Source organism: Myotis myotis, unplaced genomic scaffold (genome assembly GCF_014108235.1).
Source record: "Myotis myotis isolate mMyoMyo1 unplaced genomic scaffold, mMyoMyo1.p scaffold_m19_p_8, whole genome shotgun sequence".
Lineage (NCBI taxonomy): Eukaryota > Metazoa > Chordata > Mammalia > Chiroptera > Vespertilionidae > Myotis > Myotis myotis.
The window spans coordinates 86,976,132-86,994,165 of NW_023416390.1; the positions used below are offsets into that span (position 1 = coordinate 86,976,132).

The 18,034-nt window shown below is 43.0% G+C and overlaps 1 protein-coding gene across 8 annotated transcripts in view; it reads right to left on the minus strand.

Moving 5' to 3' along the window:
* CLASP1 (cytoplasmic linker associated protein 1) overlaps positions 1–18,034 on the minus strand; it is a 293,090-nt gene that overhangs the window by 239,622 nt on the left and 35,434 nt on the right. For all 8 annotated transcript variants that reach the window (XM_036318897.1, XM_036318904.1, XM_036318902.1 and 5 more), the window contains exon 2: positions 12,811–13,289. In XM_036318897.1, coding sequence (XP_036174790.1) covers positions 12,811–13,005 — 195 coding nt within the window. In that variant the 5' untranslated portion in view covers positions 13,006–13,289. The remainder of the gene's footprint in view (positions 1–12,810; positions 13,290–18,034) is intronic.

An 18,034-nucleotide genomic window follows, 5' to 3' on the forward strand; every position in this document is an offset into this window, starting at 1 on the left:
CCAAACTTCTTTAATCCACCTCAAAGTGGGCTTGAGTGCGATATCAGGACTTCCTCCTCCTAACTGCTGATATACCCTTCTGTTAATATTTTATACACTATGGGCAAAGATATTTTCAGCAATCACAAAAATAAAATTATTTACTTTGTATCCTCCTCAGATTTGGTCTTATCTGAAAGGTGAAGAGCAGAAGAAGTACTCTTCAATGCGGCTTCCAGCAACAGAGACAGCTTTTGCCCATCCAAAAGGAGACACCCCAACAGAAATGCTAACCCACACACCACTGATGGATGGGCAATCGGGCCTCCGACTCAGCCACTCAGCCGTTCAGAACTTTCAGCACAGACACAGAGGGCACAAAGATATGCATGCTCAGTGTAGTGGTGCTATGACCAAAACAGCTGGGAACTGCCTAAATCAGCGATTTTCAACCTTTTTCATCTCATGGCACACATAAACTAATTACTAAAATTCTGTGGCATACCAAAAAATACTCTATTTCTTGCCAATCTGACAAAAAAATTAGGTATAATTTTTATTCATTCACAGCAGACAGCTATTGTGTTGGCTGCTGTCACTTCTTCTTTGACAATCTTAGGCAAAAGAGGTCAGCACCCCTAACCTCTAACAGTCAAATATTGCATGTTTTAAAAATTCTTGTGGCACACCAGTGTGCCATGGAACACTGATTGAAAATCGCTGACCTAGATGTTGGCAACCAAGGATGAATAAAAAAAATAAAATAATGGCTAACCATTCACAGAAGAAAATAATACACTGAAATTGTACTAACTCATAAGAGATCTAATTTATTTATTTGGAAAAATAATCATGACATACATTTGACCTAAAAAGAAAATTGCTAACAAAATAGTATGGTCAGTCTTACATAAGTATTCTCGCCATCTTTTTTCTATGGACATATAAATAAAATAGTTATCACATGGCAAAAACCATGAGCAATTTTCAATTTTCCATTATAATTTTGTCAGAAGTTGTGTTAGTTTGTTCTTATTTGTACAATGTGCACACACCACTTTTACTGTAATAAAAACAAATTTCTTTTTTAAAATTAGCATTTGTAAAAACACTTCAATTGGGCAGCCTCAAGAAATTTGTTTTAAAAGGTTGTTCCCAAGATCCTATGTAATAAAAACCTAATATGCAAATAGGCCAAACAGCAGAACGACCGATGGCTATGATGCCCACTGATCACCAGGGGCTAGACAACGCAGGAGCTGTCCCCAGCCCACAGGCCCTAGGCCAGCCAAAGCAGGTGCCAGCAGGGGTCCCCCGATCGCCCTGCAGAGGGAAACGACTGGCAGCAGGGGATGGGGCCAGCGAGCAGGCGGTGCCAGACCAGCCAAAGCAGGTGCTAGTAGGGCCCCCCATTGCCTCGCCGGTCACCCCACAGATCGGCCCTGATCGCCGGCCAGGCCTAGAGACCCTACCTGTGCACAAATTTCGTGCACCAGGCCTCTAGTATAAATATAAATCACAAAGCACATGTAGAGCCTGAGAAAGAATATACCTACCAAGAACTTCTGGTGGTTAACTGGACTCAAATTTAAAAGCAGATCCTATGCCCAGCCACTGTGGCTCAGCAGCTGAGCGCCAACCTATGAACCAAAAGGTCACAGTTCAATTCCTGGTCAGGGCACACCTGTTGGGTTATAGGCTCAATCCCCAGTAGGGGGCATAATCCTCAGTAGGGGGTGTGCAGAAGGCAGCCAATCGATGATTCTCTCTCATCACTGATGTTTCTATCTTTCTCCCTCTCCCTTCCTCTCTGAAATTAATAAAAATACACTATAAAAAAGAGACACAGAGAGAGAAACCCTACCAGCTGTTTTTTAACCAGGGCCTCTCACTCAAATGCAACCATACTTCAGGGAAAAGCCTGCATTGAGTTCCTGACACCTGAGCCAGCCCTTATAAAGGAGTTCCTGAAATTGCATTTCAACCAATAGGACTGAGACTCCCCATCCCATCAGAGCTGTGCAGCTATCTCCCCCATCAGCATCTTCACTGACCAATCAGAGTGGCTCCATTATGACCAATGAAGACAAAGCCTTTTAGACCAATCAAACTGTGAGGATCTGGAATCCTCAGTTGCAAGCGGACAGACCAGACCAATCAGGAACCAGGGCAGAGACCTCTCTTTATATAAGTCAGCTCCCCTCTAGCTCAGAGAGAGCACTTTCCCTTTCCACTGAAGGTTGTGTTTCCTAGTTGGAACTGAAGTACCAAAGACAAAACCCCGAAGGGAGTGGACAGGCAGGGCAAAACAGTACAGACTGGCAGGGAGCACAGCAGGCAGAGCAGAGCTATCTGGCAGTAGAGGACCCTTGCCCAGGGCTGCCTGGCCCCAGGGCCTCCTCACAACCAGGCTGCTGTGCTGCTTCATAACTGAGGTGTAACACAATCGAGTGAACTGTTCCACAGCCACGCTGTTTTCACAGCCATGCTACATCACAACTGAGTTGTATGCACTGAATAAAGTTTCCTTCTTCACCACTCCAAACTGGAGATTCCTACTGGTATTGAATTGGCTCCAACTATCATCTGCTGACATACACAAGGCTTAGGATCCTCAGCCAAAGTAAGAAGCCAAAGAAAACTTTCTCCACTTTTCTAAATTGTTCCTCAAAATTATTTGGCTTTTTTTTTTTTTTTTTCTTAAAAGGCCTTCTCCAGCCCAGCTGGCATGGCTCAGTGAAACTGAACCAGGAGGTCATGGTTCGATTCCTGGTCAGGGCACCTGCCCAGGTTTCGGGCTCGATCCCCAGTAGGGGGCGTGCAGGAAGTAGGTCATCAGTGATGTTTCTATCTCTCCTCTCCCTTCCTTTCTGAAATCAATTAAAAATATATTAAAACAAAACCAAAAACAAGGCCTTCTCCAAATAAGAAAATAATTTTAAAAAAGCATCCTGCTGGAGAAGAACTTGACCACCTTTTTTATAAGGCTACCCTCAGCCAATAAACTGTATCCTGAAGCCTGAAATCTTGAAAACTTCTCAAATTCATGCTAGTCCTTCACTCATCCAAACACACCAAGAACAACCACCCTCGTTCTTACTCCAATTTGGTTTCCCCTCACTTCCCCTTGGCCCTAGTCCACTTGACCTTCACGGATCCCTAACTCCTCAGGCAGCCGTTAGCACCTGTGCTGCAATGCTGCGCTCTCCCAATGGTCCTTCAATGGCTGCCGTTGCCCACAAGTTGGTTCCAAGGCCCTTCTCCCCTCCAGGCTTCTCCAACTGGGAATATTGCTCAGCTTCACGGGTCTATGACCAGTCTGCGTATCTCAGAATATTACCTCTACTACTGATGCTGGCAACATGCTCCTTCGTGGAGCCACTGAGCCATCTCTTCCAGAGCCTTTAAGGAAGGTTAAACACAGAAATTCCTGCCCATCATCAAACCTGGCACAAAGCACTTCCTCCTTATCTGTCACCCCGTCTATTTGGTCCAAAATGGACAACCATCTTTGCTCTACCCAAAATCCCATGTAAAAAGCAGCTGTAACCTGATTATTCCTCCCGGCTGACCTCCCATTCTATATTTCAAGCCACTTTTACCCGATTGTCTGGATTCTGTGCCATGCTCTTTGTCAAAGGCTCTCCCTCTACCCAACTTGTTAAAAAGATAGCTCAATGAGGTCTACAAGCTCTTGGTTTTCTTTTCAACCTGGATGCCATCTGACAATGCCCGCCTAGTCTAAAGCTCGGGCTGGTGAGCTCTGTCTACAGGAAAAGCGCAGCTGAATAATCTGGATCTCACACTCGGTGCTGTCTTCTTTCACCATTTCCCATGCTCTGCTTTTTCCCTTCCTGCAAAGTGTCGAGTATCTTGTAACTCCAGGAAGACATTTTGCTGTTATTTGACTTTCTATATTCCTTTCACAATTGTTATAAAAACTTACAGCTGACCATTTCTCCATTTCTACTGTAGGAGGCCCAGAGCCCAATGCAAACTTTACCGCATTATTTTATTATATGTTTAGGTTGTCTTAAAACCTTTATGAATATAAATGTACCTAAGTAAGACTATTTTTAAACAGTTTTTCCTTTCTTCACAGTCGATCCTCTTTGGAATAACTATGAAATACACACTTACCTCCTGCTATACAAACAGACATAGGAGACATATCTCAAAAATATATGGAGTCAAATAATAAAGAAGTACGTAGTGGCGAAATTATTAAATCACCCTTTGGCAGCCAACGTAGTAATAGCTACCTCAGGCAAAAATCATCAATGGATGCTATAACTAGTAGGTGAAAATTTGATGACAAACAGGATATTTATACATAGTCTCAAAATATCTCCCCACAAGATACCTATTAATCATAAAAGGAAAACAGCAACTTTTTGAAGCCACCTGGCAAACACCTCTTGCACCAGGGAGGACAAGAGGTGCACTGTAATGATACACTGAGGACAGAACATCACCCCTGCGGTATGCCTGCCACAAATGCACAGCCTTTAATGACCATGGGAAACATCAAACAAGCTCAAACTAAAGGGCGATACAAAATAAATGGCCTGTCCTCTTCAAAAGTATTAAGTCAAGAAAGACAAGGAAATGCAGATTATGAACTACTCTGGATTAAAGGAAGACTATACAGATGAGAACTGAATGCAACCTGCGATCTTGTATTGGATCATGGACCAGAAAGCAGTTATTTTCCTTTCCCTATAAGGGGCATTATAAGAATAGGTGAACTGTGAATAAGGTTTATGGACTACATGTTAGTACTCTATCAATCCTAATACTGATTTAGGTAACTGTACTAAGGTTACATAAATGAATGTCCTTGTTTTTATCATTATATCAGTTTCAAGTGTATAACATAATGATTCAATATTTGTGTGTACTGCAAAATGATCACCACAGGAAGTCTGTCTACTTCACATCCATCACCATACATAATTACAGAAGTTTTTTCTTGTAATGGGAACTTTCACGATATACTCTGAGCAACTTTCAAGTATACAATCCAGTATTACTAACTATAGTCTCCATGCTGTACATCACATTCCCATAACGTATTATAACTGAAAGTTTGCACCCTTTGACCACCCTTCATCCATTCTTCCCAATCCCAACCCCACCCCGGACAACACCAATCTGTTCTCTGCATCTATGAGCTTGGTTTATGGAAGGGGTTTTGGTATTTTTTTAGAGTCCACATATAAGGGAGATCATACAGTATTTGCCTTTGTCTTTTTTCACTTAGTATAAAGCCCTCAAGGTCCATCCATGTTGTCACAAATGGCAGGATTTCATCCTTTTTTATGGCCAAATAATATTTCATTGAATATATTCATATATTTTCTTTAACCATTCATCCGCTGATAGATACTTAGGTTATTTCCAATTCTTGGTTTTTGTAAATAGTGCTTCTTTGCACTGCTTTTTGAAAGTTTCTTGTAGGTCTAATATTTTCCAAAAATAGAAAATGTTAGAAGTACATATGGTCATGATTCTACTAGGACCAGTAAAAGCACTGTTTTACATACTTTAATCTTAAAGATTTTTGTTTGTTTGTTTGTTTTAATTAAAGTACAAAATGAGTTGCTTATCTCTCACTCAAGACCTGGTCTCCTAAAGCAATCATTATTAAGTGTGGGGTATCGTACACTCTTTTCTTTATGCTCTGACAAATAAGTTATGAATATTGTTGCAATGTTATGAAGAAAGAAGTATTTCATATTGACTCAGATGTGGGCTCTAAAGTCAGACTATCCAATTAGAATCCTGCCTCTTACACTTTCTAGTTATGTAATTTTGGGTAAGATTTTTCTTCTCTCGGGCAGTGTCCTGAGCTGCAGAATGGGTACAATCATAGAGCTTATCACACAGTACTTACAGCATGACTAAACGCGGCAATGATCTGAAGCACGTAACAGTCCCTGGCACATAATGAGTGCGTAATGAATGTTAGCTTTTAGTAAACATTAGCTACCATGTACTCATCAGCCTCATTGTTGGCGCCATATTCTCACCCCAGCTGTTTCTTTTTCTTTTTGCTTTGACATTCAATTTATCATTTCTTTTTGCTTTGACATTCAATTTATCATTTCTTCTATTACATATATCCTTATTTAAATGTTAGCCTTCCGAAACAAGGCAAAGTATACGTAAGTATTAAAAATAAAAACAAGTGAAACCTTCCTAACACAGGGGTCCTCACTCAAAGGTTTAAACTCACCCTTAGAATGTGCGGCCAGCTGCCACTTTGTCCAGGGACTTGGTCATCAACAGTGCACAGCTGAACAATTCACATCATCGCAAAAGATGTGCTGCCTCTGTCCCAGGACACAGACTGACAAGGGCCACAGGAAGGCATACAACTTTGGCCCCACATAAAAATAAGTTAATTTTCTACAGATCTCGTTGTCAGTTGGTCCAATAACTACATTACAGCTTCACCATCCTCCTTGTACTGACCATAGGCTGCATGTGAGGCACTGCTGGTGCCTTATACGCACTGGCTCACTGAGTCTTCATACTAACGCCACGTAATGGGAATCATCACACCCTTCACAAATGAGGAAAATGACCTGCTCAAAAGTCTAAGTGGCAGAGCCAGGAGAGAAATCAGACTGGTCAGACTCACATCTGAATTATTTCCAATAGACTCTGCTGCCTGTCCATATGCGTAAACAAGCATGTAGGGAAAATGCCATTAACCACATATATCAAGGACACTATTTTATTCGACAATCCACATAAATTTCCTTGAAGTAACTTTTCCTGAGGGTGGTTTTTGTTTTTGTTTTTTGCTTTTGGTTAGTATTGCTCACTATGGCTTCTCCACTTACAAGAGAGGCAACTGTCTTTTAAAATTATACCAGAAAATGTCACTGTGTGCAAGCAACAGGATAACACTGCAGGAAAAACCTGGGAGGATGGACAACTGCTGAAAGGACCCATCACTTGGTGGCAACACCAGAAAAAGAATCAGCAGTCAGCTAATCTGAACCAACGATCTTTCCAAGCGATAGGCAAGGGAAACAAGGGGAACCTCCCTTATCTGCCAACACCCTCTCCTCCACCCACTTGCCCCAGGGCAGGGCTAACTGCTCAAGCCTAAGGACAGACTAAATCTTCAGTCTATACCAGCGGTTCTCAACCTGTGGGTCGCGACCCATTTGGGGGTCAAACGACCCTTTCACAGGGGTCGTCTAAATACATCCCGCGTATCAGATATTTACATTACGATTCATAACAGTAGCAAAATTACAGTTATGAAGTAGCAACAAAAATAATTTTATGGTTGGGGGTCACCACAACATGAGAAATGTATTAAAGGGTCGCAGCATTAGGAAGGTTGAGAACCACTGGTCTATACAGAGAATGTGCTACCCAGAAAGCGAGGAACAAAAGAGGAGAGGGGCTGCTCTGAGCACTGCAACTCCCTCCTCTTGATCCTTGTGCCTTTATTTAATTCTTCTTCATCAAGGCCTTTCGGATATGATGCAATTTAATAGTGAATTATTTCCTATCCAGCATTTTGCACTGTCCTCTCATCTGTCTTACCTGTCTCTCAATTAATTAGACCATTAAGATCATTAAGGCAGAGGCAAAGGAAGCCTTAGGTCAATAGGAACCCTACAAATTTCAAATACAAGGCAGCATGGCATGGGCCTTGAGACAACAGTGCCCAGGGCAAACTTTTTGACTAGAGGGCCACAATGGGTTCCTAAACTGGACCGGGGGGCCGGAACAAAAGCATGGATGGAGTGTTTGTGTGAACTAATATAAATTCAAAGTAAACATCATGACATAAAAGGGTACGGTCTTTTTTTTTTTTTTAGTTTTATTCATTTCAAACGGGCCGAATCCGGCCCGCGGGCCGTAGTTTGCCCACGGCTGTACTAGACTGAGACAGAGTTCGATTGCCAAGCAGTGACCATACCCAGTCAGAGCAGGGCCCAGGCCAATCTTTTCCCCTCTGGATACCCAGCCCTCAGAGCAGTATCTGCCACATCATAGTAAGTGCTTAATTCACTCCGGCTGCATGAACACCTGGGGAGAGGAGTGTTCGAGGTCCAAAAACCTTATTTACTGGCTCTGCCACCTTGAACAAGTTATTTGATTTATTTCAGCATCAGTCTCAGCTGTAAAATGAGGAGAGCAGCCAGAACCGGTTTGGCTCAGTGGATAGAGTGTTGGCCTGTGGACTCAAGGGTCCCGGGTTCGATTCCGATCAAGGGCATGTACCTTAGTTGCGGGCACATCCCCAGTGGGGGGCATGCAGGAGGCAGCTGATCAATGTTTCTCTCTCATAGATGTTTCTGGCTCTCTATCTCTCTCCCTTCCACTCTGTAAAAAAATCAATAAAATATATTTTTAAAAAAATGAGGAGAGCAATATCTACCTCATCCTATATAATAAAAGAGAAACATGCAAATTAGCCGTCCCTCTGCTATGCTCAAGCCACGCCCACCAGCTCTCAGCGGCCTGACAGCCAGGACTCTCATTCACCTGCATCTCAGACCGTGACAGTAGAGAGTTGGGACTACGTCTAAAGAACACCTGTTGATACAACGTAGCTCTGATGCCAAAAAACACCAGCGTTATCGACAGAAAGTGTCTCCAGAGCAGCGTGCCTTTGAAGTTGAAAGAAGGCAGTGGCGACGACAGAATATGTTGAGAGAAAAGTCATCAACAAGTACTACCAATATGCAATTCTCGGACATAGTTGTGGTGGAAAGACTGTTCGATGTGAATTTTGCCTATCACTCAATTTCTCAGATGAAAAACCATCCGATGGGAAATTTACTCGATGTTGTAGCAAAGGGAAAGTCTGTCCAAATGATATACACTTTCCAGATTACCAGGCATATTTAAAAAGAGTAATTACAAAGGAAGATTCTGACAGTAAAAATGTCATGGAAAATATTCGTTCAATAAATAGTTCTTTTGCTTTTGCTTCAGTGGGTGCAAATATTACATTGCCATCAGGATATGGGCCATACTGTTTTAGAATACACGGACAAGTTTATCACCGTACTGGAACTTTACATCCTTCGGATGGTGTTTCTTGGAAGTTTGCTCAACTCTGTATTTTGGATACAGCCGAAGCTACAAGTAAAAGATTAGCAATGCCAGCAAACCAGGGCTGCTCAGAAAGACTCATGATCAACATCAACAACCTCACGCATGAAATAAATGAATTAACAAAATCATACAAGATGCTACATGAGGTAGAAAAGGAAGCCCAATCTGAAGCAGCAGCAAAAGGTATTCCTCCCACAGAAGTAACAATGGCGATTAAATACGATCGCAACAGTGACCCAGGTAGATATAATTCTCCCCATGTAACCGAGGTTGCTGTCATATTCAGAAACGAAGATGGAGAACCTCCTTTTGAAAGGGACTTGCTCATTCATTGTAAACCAGAGCCCAATAATCCAAATGCCACTAAAATGAAACAAATCAATATCCTGTTTCCTACATTAGATGCAATGACATATCCTACTCTTTTTCCACATGGTGAAAAAGGCTGGGGAACAGATATTGCATTAAGACTCAGAGACAACAGTGTAATCAACAATAATACTAGACAAAATGTAAGGACACAAGTCACACAAATGCAGTAGATGGATTTCATCTCTCTGTGCGAGACACATTCAATCCTATTTTAAATGCAGGAAAATTAACTCAACAGTTTATCATAGATTCGTATTCAAAAATGGAGGCCAATCGGATGAATTTCATCAAAGCAAACCAATCTAAGTTGAGAGTTGAAAAATATAATGGTTTGATGGATTATCTCAAATCTAGATCTGAAAATGACAATGTGCCGACTGGTAAAATGATAATACTTCCATCATCTTCTGAGGGTAGTCCCAGAAATATGCAGCAGCGATATCAGGAGGCTATGGCAATTGTAACAAGGTATGGCAAGCCCGATTTATTCATAACCATGACGTGCAACCCCAAATGGGCAGATATTGCAAACAATTTACAAAACTGGCAAAAAATTGAAAACAGACCTGACTTGGTAGCCAGAGTTTTTAATATTAAATTGAATGCTCTTTTAAATGATATCTGAAAATTCCATTTCTTTGGCAAAGTAATAGCTAAAATTCATGTCATTGAATTTCAGAAACGTGGACTGCCTCACACTCACATATTATTGATATTAGATAGTGAGTCCAAATTACGTTCCTCTAATTAATTCCCTTTCAATGTGCACAAATTTCGTGCACTGGGCTACTAGTGGTAATTATAAGTTAAAAAGGAACATATATTTAGCACACTTTCTGGTACATAGTAAATGTCCCATAACCATTTGGGCTATTATTATTATTATTCCACAATGTTAATACAAATCCTCAATGATGGATCCAAAATACTAAAGATCAGAATTTTCAAGTTAAAACAGTACACATAGCTATAGAAATATATATATATATGTATATATATATATACACACACACATACATATATGTGTGTGTGTGCACACCTTTGAACAGAATTTGGGACAGCAACCCACAATCAAACATATTCATACTTTTGCAGTGAAATACATCCTAAGCAAATAAAGACTATACTGTAACAGTTGCACCTCAGTTCACAAGTGAAAAACACTAAATCTCCAGAGCTTTGGGGATTCTAAAACTGAAGAAAGGGCTATGGGACTATACTCACAAAAAGCACTGGTGTTTGTTCGCACAAGGCCCACTAAGTGTGCAGGTGACTGCAGTGTTGCCTGAATAAAAGTTGTCGAGATTAAGTAGGAAAGCTGCTCAGCATAAGTTTCCCTCATTCCCTCGAGCTGCCACAGCCCAGAAAATGTCACCTTGTTTGTCTGAGAAATAGTGTATAAGTTCTTGGCCAACGCGTAGTCATTTCCCCACATCCTTCTGCAACACCTGTGCCAGGCAGGACTCCATGCGAGGCTCCAGGGTGAATTAAAGAAAAACTCTACTTGCAAGTGCTATTCTGAAAAAACTAGTCAATCTTCAAAATCTTGGATTCCTCCTGGCAGCGCTACTACTCTCTTCTGTCTTCCCACCAAATCCTGGGAATCTCCATTACTGCACACACTATCCTGTAACCATTTGCTTCTTTATCAGTGCTCACCCCCACCTAGACTCTGAGCTCCTTGAAGGCAGGAACCAAGTCTTGATAACAACTGCTAATGTCTGAGTGTGTGTTACGTGGCAGGCATGTGATAAGGTTACGGTGTATGCTCTCATTTAGTGCTTACAATAACTCGATCATCCCACATTATGGACGAGGACACCAACGGGTGGAGAGGCTGAGAAAGCTCATGCAGTGTAGCGACTGCAGGTTACTCAGTTAACACCCACGGTACCTAGGTGCCTGCCTACCCTTCCTCACAGGAGTCTGACACTGTTCACAAACTCCCCCTTTCACACGGCCAGGGCTTCATTCAGCAGAGGCCGGCCTCCTCCTTAACACAGGAGGTTAAGCCTGACAGTCAAAAGCAAGCATGGACACCACCCATTTTCCAGTGATGCTGGGGGAAGCACGCAAAGCCATTCTGCGATGTAAAGTCTGCTGGGAGCGTCTAAGAAAGATTTCGTCTCAGGTGAAGACACAGCAGGCACTCTTCTTCCCTGACACTGTGGACTTCTTAAATTCTTAGAGGAAATTACTCTAATAGTAACTAAGTCAACTGAGTCCGTTTTTGGTTACGGTCAGCCAGAAGCACCCTAACACGTACAGAGAAAGAGAGGTGGGGCTGTGCTTCCAACATGCACAGGTGACTTCCCAGCCCTCAAAAGTGTGAACACTCGAGTCAGATCTCTCAACTCTGACACTCCTACCTTCAGCACCAATGCCAGCAGGGAAGGAGCACTTGTTAACTCCAACTAAGTGAATAAACAGATGGATGGAGTAGAACTTAAGCCCAGCTTTTAAATAAATTTTATATCCAGTTGTAGGTGAAATATTAGATTCCTATGTAACACTCTTAATAAGTATAAAGTCTGCTGACTCTTAGACAAGACCAAGGTTTAATGTATTTGGAAAACAGTGTATAGTTTACTCAAGTAAACAAAGGAATACTGTAAGCACTAGTTTTCAAGTCCAAATAAATCTCAGAAGACTGGGTCAATGAAAAAGCACAAAAAATTCTGTTTCTGTAAGCCCCTTTCCCAATGACTACAGCACCTATTGGCAATACAACCTTGACCCAAAAAGGCCACCCTCTTTTCAAACTAAAAGCATTTCATGGGAGGGGGGAGGCAGAGAGAGCAAGACACCTCTTCTGCACTTCAAGTCCAGTCCAGTTTTTATTCACAAAAACTCAGTCCTTGGTATATATGGTCAACCTTCACAACTCAGCTGGTCAGAGGACCCTGCCTGCACCTTCCACCGGGCAAGGGCACGGAAAGCCTTGGTTTTTAGAACTGAAGTATAAGCTCCAGGCCATCACACAGAACAGTCCCCGAGAAAACCAGGAAGACATTCCTCATTCAGGAAGGGCCACTCACCAGGGTATCATGACCCACCCGGTGCAGGACACAACATTCACTTCTACCCTAAGGCTGCAAATGCTTTCCAACATAAGACCTTCTCTTTACCGGTTCACTTGGCCTTCTCTCAAAGTGCTGAAAGATAACAATTCTTGATCTCAAACAAAAATCAAAGGAAACTCTACTTCTTCTAGAATGACATGTCTAGGAGCCATAACCTGACCAGGTGTCTTACTGGAAGCCAAGGAATCATGCTGATTGCTCGCAAAGATTTTTTTCCTAAGGACCAATTCGGATCCACGAAGGCAGCCCAGCCACCTGGAGTGCCTTCTAATGCACAGCTTACCTTGTAATTGCTAGAGTTCACCCAAGAGGTAGCGAGTCCATCCACAAGTTTATCTAACATGGTCTGGTCATGCTCAAGGTCAGCAGACTTCTGTTTGTCTGAGAAATAGTCTATGAGTTCTTGGCCAACCTGCAGTCGTTTCCCCACATCCTTCTGCAACACCTGTGCCAGGCAGGACTCCATGCGAGGCTCCATGGTGAATTCAAATTGAGATGCAGCAAAAGCTAGAGGGCAGTCAGGGTGACACCCTCCCAGTTAGTGTACCCGGGAGGTTGCCTCTTTGTTCGCTGAAGGTTACTAAGAGCCTGTGTTTCAAAGATGCAATCCGGGGAATGGCAACAATGCACCATGTGTGTCTGAAGAGCAGCTGGCAGGATATTAAAAGTTCAATTTAAATAACTAGTAGACGATAAAGGAGTGAATGGCAGAGTGCAGTCCTGGTATTGGGTCTGAAATACTTCATAATTCAGCAGTCCATTCTGAAAAGTAGGAAAACAACAAATCAGCACAGATAATGTAACACTCAAATGTTATAAAACACTGAATCAAAGACAAAGCAGTTCATGCTGCAGAATCATTTATAATGGCAAGTGGAAATGAGAATCAGGAATGCTCGGCAATCATATCAGAATAACATAATCATTATATTTTAAGATTTTTTAATTGATTTTTTAGAGGGAGAGGGAGAGGGAGGGAGAGAGAAACATCCATTAAGAGTGAAACATGGATCAGCTGCCTCCTGCACACTCCTTACTGGGGATCAAGCCCACAACTTGGGCATGTGCCCCAATCAGGAATCTAACCAGCGACCATTCACCCAACCAACCAGCACACGGGCCAGGGCCATGGTTACTATTGTTATCAGGAAGAACACTGAAGGCCCAAGCAGAGCCAATGGGCTACACAGTTGGTGGGTTGAGGTTTGTCACAATTTTCCAGCTTATAAATGTACCAGTCAGCAAAGCACTCTCTGCTTTAGCTGGCTTATTTATTTGTAGCTTAAATGTTGCTTCCCACCAAAAACTTAACACCATTCTGTGTCTGCAGCTTATTGACTTCCTCTCAGTTTTCCAAAAACCAAGGGCTGGATATGGGGTTGGCTCCATAGAAACACCATTGACCAAAGTGGTCAGTCTGGTAACATTAGAAGTCAAAGGCAGTCCCTCCATCAAACTTCTTGCTTAGCAGCTTTACAACAGTTGAGCGGCAGCCTTTACACAACCCCTCCACAACAAAGAAAGTAATGACGGAAAGAAGGAAATCGCCTCATATTCTGATCAGTTACTGACATGGAGCTCTCCACTGGCAGACAATCGCTCCACATGGGCCTGGTACTGTTATAAAAGCAGGAGACCTCAAAATCATGTTTGGGGTAGGGCAAAACACATGACAGGAAAAGTACCACAATCCTTTTTATTAAGTGAAAAAGCTGACCATTTAATCTACAGCTGCTGAAGCAATTGTACACGCGTACTTCCTACGTCAATTCCTTTCAATCCAACCTAAGAAGACCCATAGAAAGTCTGCCTTCCAGATGCAGCAGCCCCTGACACTGCTAAAGAGAGACGTCATGCACAGCAACCCTGCACCAGCTCTCAGGGCTCCAGCAGGGAACGCTGAGCTATTACACCAAGTAAGTTCAAAGGCTGTGCGTGGCAGCTCTTCCACTCTGCGCACAGTACTTCCTTCCCTAGCATCACCCAGCCTCATCCCCTCTCTCCGCACACGAAGCACAATGGTCTCTCCGAGTTCCAGAATCAGAGATTTTTTATACCCACAGGAATCATGTAAGCCAGTAAGGAAAATGCTCCCTCAAAGCCCCAGGTGTGTGCTTGCCCGACTCGTGCTTTACTGCGTCTAACAACGCAGCAGGCTGGGGACCGGGAGTAAAACTCACCATCTCACATGGCAAGCCTTCCCCAAAGGGAGGGGCATCTGCTCTCCAGTCAGTTCCACACCCAGGAACCAGTCCCTCCCTCACAAGAAGGATCTGAGATAGATAAAAGCAGCTATTACCCTTCTCTCCAATTTTCAGTTCAAACAAAAATATCTCTAGTTCCTTAACAGCTCATAAGCTGGACTACAGAAGGTATCAGTGATACAGGAAACAGGAGCAACCAACAGAACCTTTTCTTTCCAGGCCTAGTATTAGCCCAAGAAGCAGAACAAGCAAGGTTGGGCTTGTGAAATGGCCACAAATTCTTTGCTACTCCTCCCCCACCAAGGCGTAGTCTGCCACACCCACAGTGACTCTAGAACTGGTCCTGAGACTTGCTGTGGCCAGCTGGAAATCAGCAACTGCAAAGCAAGCAGGGGTTTGACAGCAAGCACTGGAGCCCCTCAGAATGCCGCCTGAGGCTGCCATGCTACCAGGAAGATGCTCTAGCTTCCAAAACGCGAGAGGCCATGTTCTCCAGCCCACTTCGAGCAGCAACGGTCAGGCCTGAGCGAGGCCAGTTGGAACCGGGCAGCCATTCATCGGACTGTAGCTACGCAAATCAATCTAAGGAGACCAGCACCAAATCCACCTAGTCTAGGGTGGGCAACCCCTGGCACGCATGCCAAACATGGCACGCCAGTAACTTTTGCTGGCACGCAAAACCCTCTCTTATAATCTTCCATTTACAATTTTTTTTCTTAAAATCGAGTTTTTTTATTTTTCAGATAAATTCAGTGTAGGTGCATCTTAGATAAATAAATAAGTTTATATAACAAGTTATCTTAAAGACCATAGACATGGATTGACGAGAGAGGGGAAGAGCAATTTCTATGCCTCTGCCTTAACTCTCCCTGCCTTCCTAGATCCAACCAGTGTTTTGGTTTCATCCACATACGCTTGTGAATCTTTGTTCTCAGTGATGAATTTTGTTAAGTCTCGTAATAGGAGTAGCCTGACGGATGAAAGTAGTAGCTTGTGCATATCTCTAAAGGTCACAAGATATAAACCTGATGTAAAATCTCTGTCAGCAGTGATGCAGCAGCAAAAGTCCCACTGATAGTATCAAAAAGAGTCGTAAAGTTTTCTGTCGGACTATCAGTGTACATGTATACATTAAAAAATAAATGTATTTTCATCATCATATACTGTGTTTTTGTCGCTCGAATGAATTTTATTATTGCTTCAAGGTTCCTCACATACGTACACCTTAAGAGATATCAAGTAGGCGTAACATGTTCTCAAAAAATTAGGGTTGGCACGCAGAAGAATTTTGAGTCAGAGATTTTGCTGGTTTTGGCACGCACTCACAAAACGGTTGCCCACCCCTGACCTAGTCAAACCACACCAAGAGATAACTGACCCACTCCTTCCTCCCCTAAACATCTACCTGTCATTCTCAACAGAAAGAATCCCATGTCCTTTACTCCTTCAAGGAGCCTAAAATCAACTGGCACTAACCAATAATGATGATAACACCATTTTAAAGAATCTACCTGGGTGTCAGCTTCCATGCTGGACAATGTATACATACCATCTCTAATTCTCCAACCAACTCTATAAAGTACGTATTAATCCCTATTTTACAGATGAAGGAACTGAGGCAAAGGTAACTTTCCAAGGCCACATGCCCAGTGAGTTTCCTCTCCCCACCTTCAAACCCTTGCTATTACAAGTCTGGCCTACAAGTCTGGCCTAGTTCTGTGCTGACTCAGAGAAAGGAGGTCAGACTTCGTGCTTACCTGGGAAGAATGGGGCAAGACAGCCAAGCCTCCATTCCAGGGAGAAAAATGATCCCGCTCATTCTAGTCTAAGAGTGGCTTATAATATATGTATAATATAAAAGCTCTCTGTTAGAATTCTAGCACAGTCAAAAATTGGCCCCAAATTCCCACGGATCACGTGCAGAATGAAAACCACTGGAAGCCCTAGGCATTGCACAGACCGAGACCCCATTTCCTCTTCCTTTTCTTAATTGAAAAAAAATGGAATGGACAATCCTCTCTTATTCTTACTAAACTGGATTTTGGTACCTTTTCCCCATGCTTTCGAGCACTTTCTCCATCTCAGGTATTCAGGGACTACAGTCCCACGGTCCCGAATTCACAGGGTACACGAGTACAAGACCTCCTTCCCACTGCTGCCCAGCCACCCGATTTCCCTGCCTAAGCAAATAATGACCGCTTTTCTGTGTCTTTCCACAGATATATTTAGATACATAAGCAAATAATTATGCATTCTCCTCTCGGAACCTCCCCCCCACCCCTAGGAAGAAGTTTCTAAGCATTTACAATTGAATCATAAAGAGATCGAAAGCGCCCGGCCAGCGTGGCTCAGTGGTTGAGCGTTGACCTATGAACCAGGAGGTCACAGTTCAATTCCCGGTCAGGGCACATGCCCAGGTTGCAGGCTCCAGCCCCAGTGGGGGGCAAGCAGGAGGCAGCCGATCAATGATTCTCTTTCATCATTGATGTTTCTATCTTTCCCTCTCCTTCTCCCTTCTTCTCTGAAATCAATAAAAATATATCTTTAAAAAAAAGAGATCGAAAGCAAACTGACAAACATATAGGCAAAACTTCATACAGCAACAAAATTACATAAAGACTTAATATTTTAAATAATTCAGAAAACTTAGAAAGTAAACAGGAGAGGATGTGGAGGACTTAGAAAAGGAGGTGCAGGAGGATTTGGAAGATGACCCAGGAGGAGGAAGGAAAAATCTTTTCCTTCCACCCACATCCTGCCCAGGCCCCCTATAGGACTTCCTGCCTGGGTTCCCTATAGGACAGCGGTTCTCAACCTGTGGGTCACGAACCCTTTGGCGGTTGAATGACCCTTTCACAGGGGTCGCCTAAGACCATCCTGCATATCAGATATTTACATTATGATTCATAACAGTAGCAACATTACAGTTATGAAGTAGCAACGAAAATAATCTTATGGTTGGGTCACAACATGAGGAACTGTATTTAAAGGGCCAGAAGGTTGAGAACCACTGCTATAGGACATCCTACCCGGGTTCCCTACTAGGGAAGAGTGCAAAAAGGAAACTAAGGTCTGAAGTTCACCTGGAACCAGGAACCACAGCAGTTACCGATGGGTGAGCTAAATAAAAATGAGGTATGTTATGTGTATGGCATTACTGAAAGGCCCAGGGACACAAGAACAAACAGGACACAGCCAGGGCCCAAGGTGAGCTTCTGGACTAGTTCATTCACGAGTGGGGTCCCAGCCTAGCCAGCAATCAGGGCCGATTGGGCCTGGCCGGCCAGGGGGAGGGATTGTGGG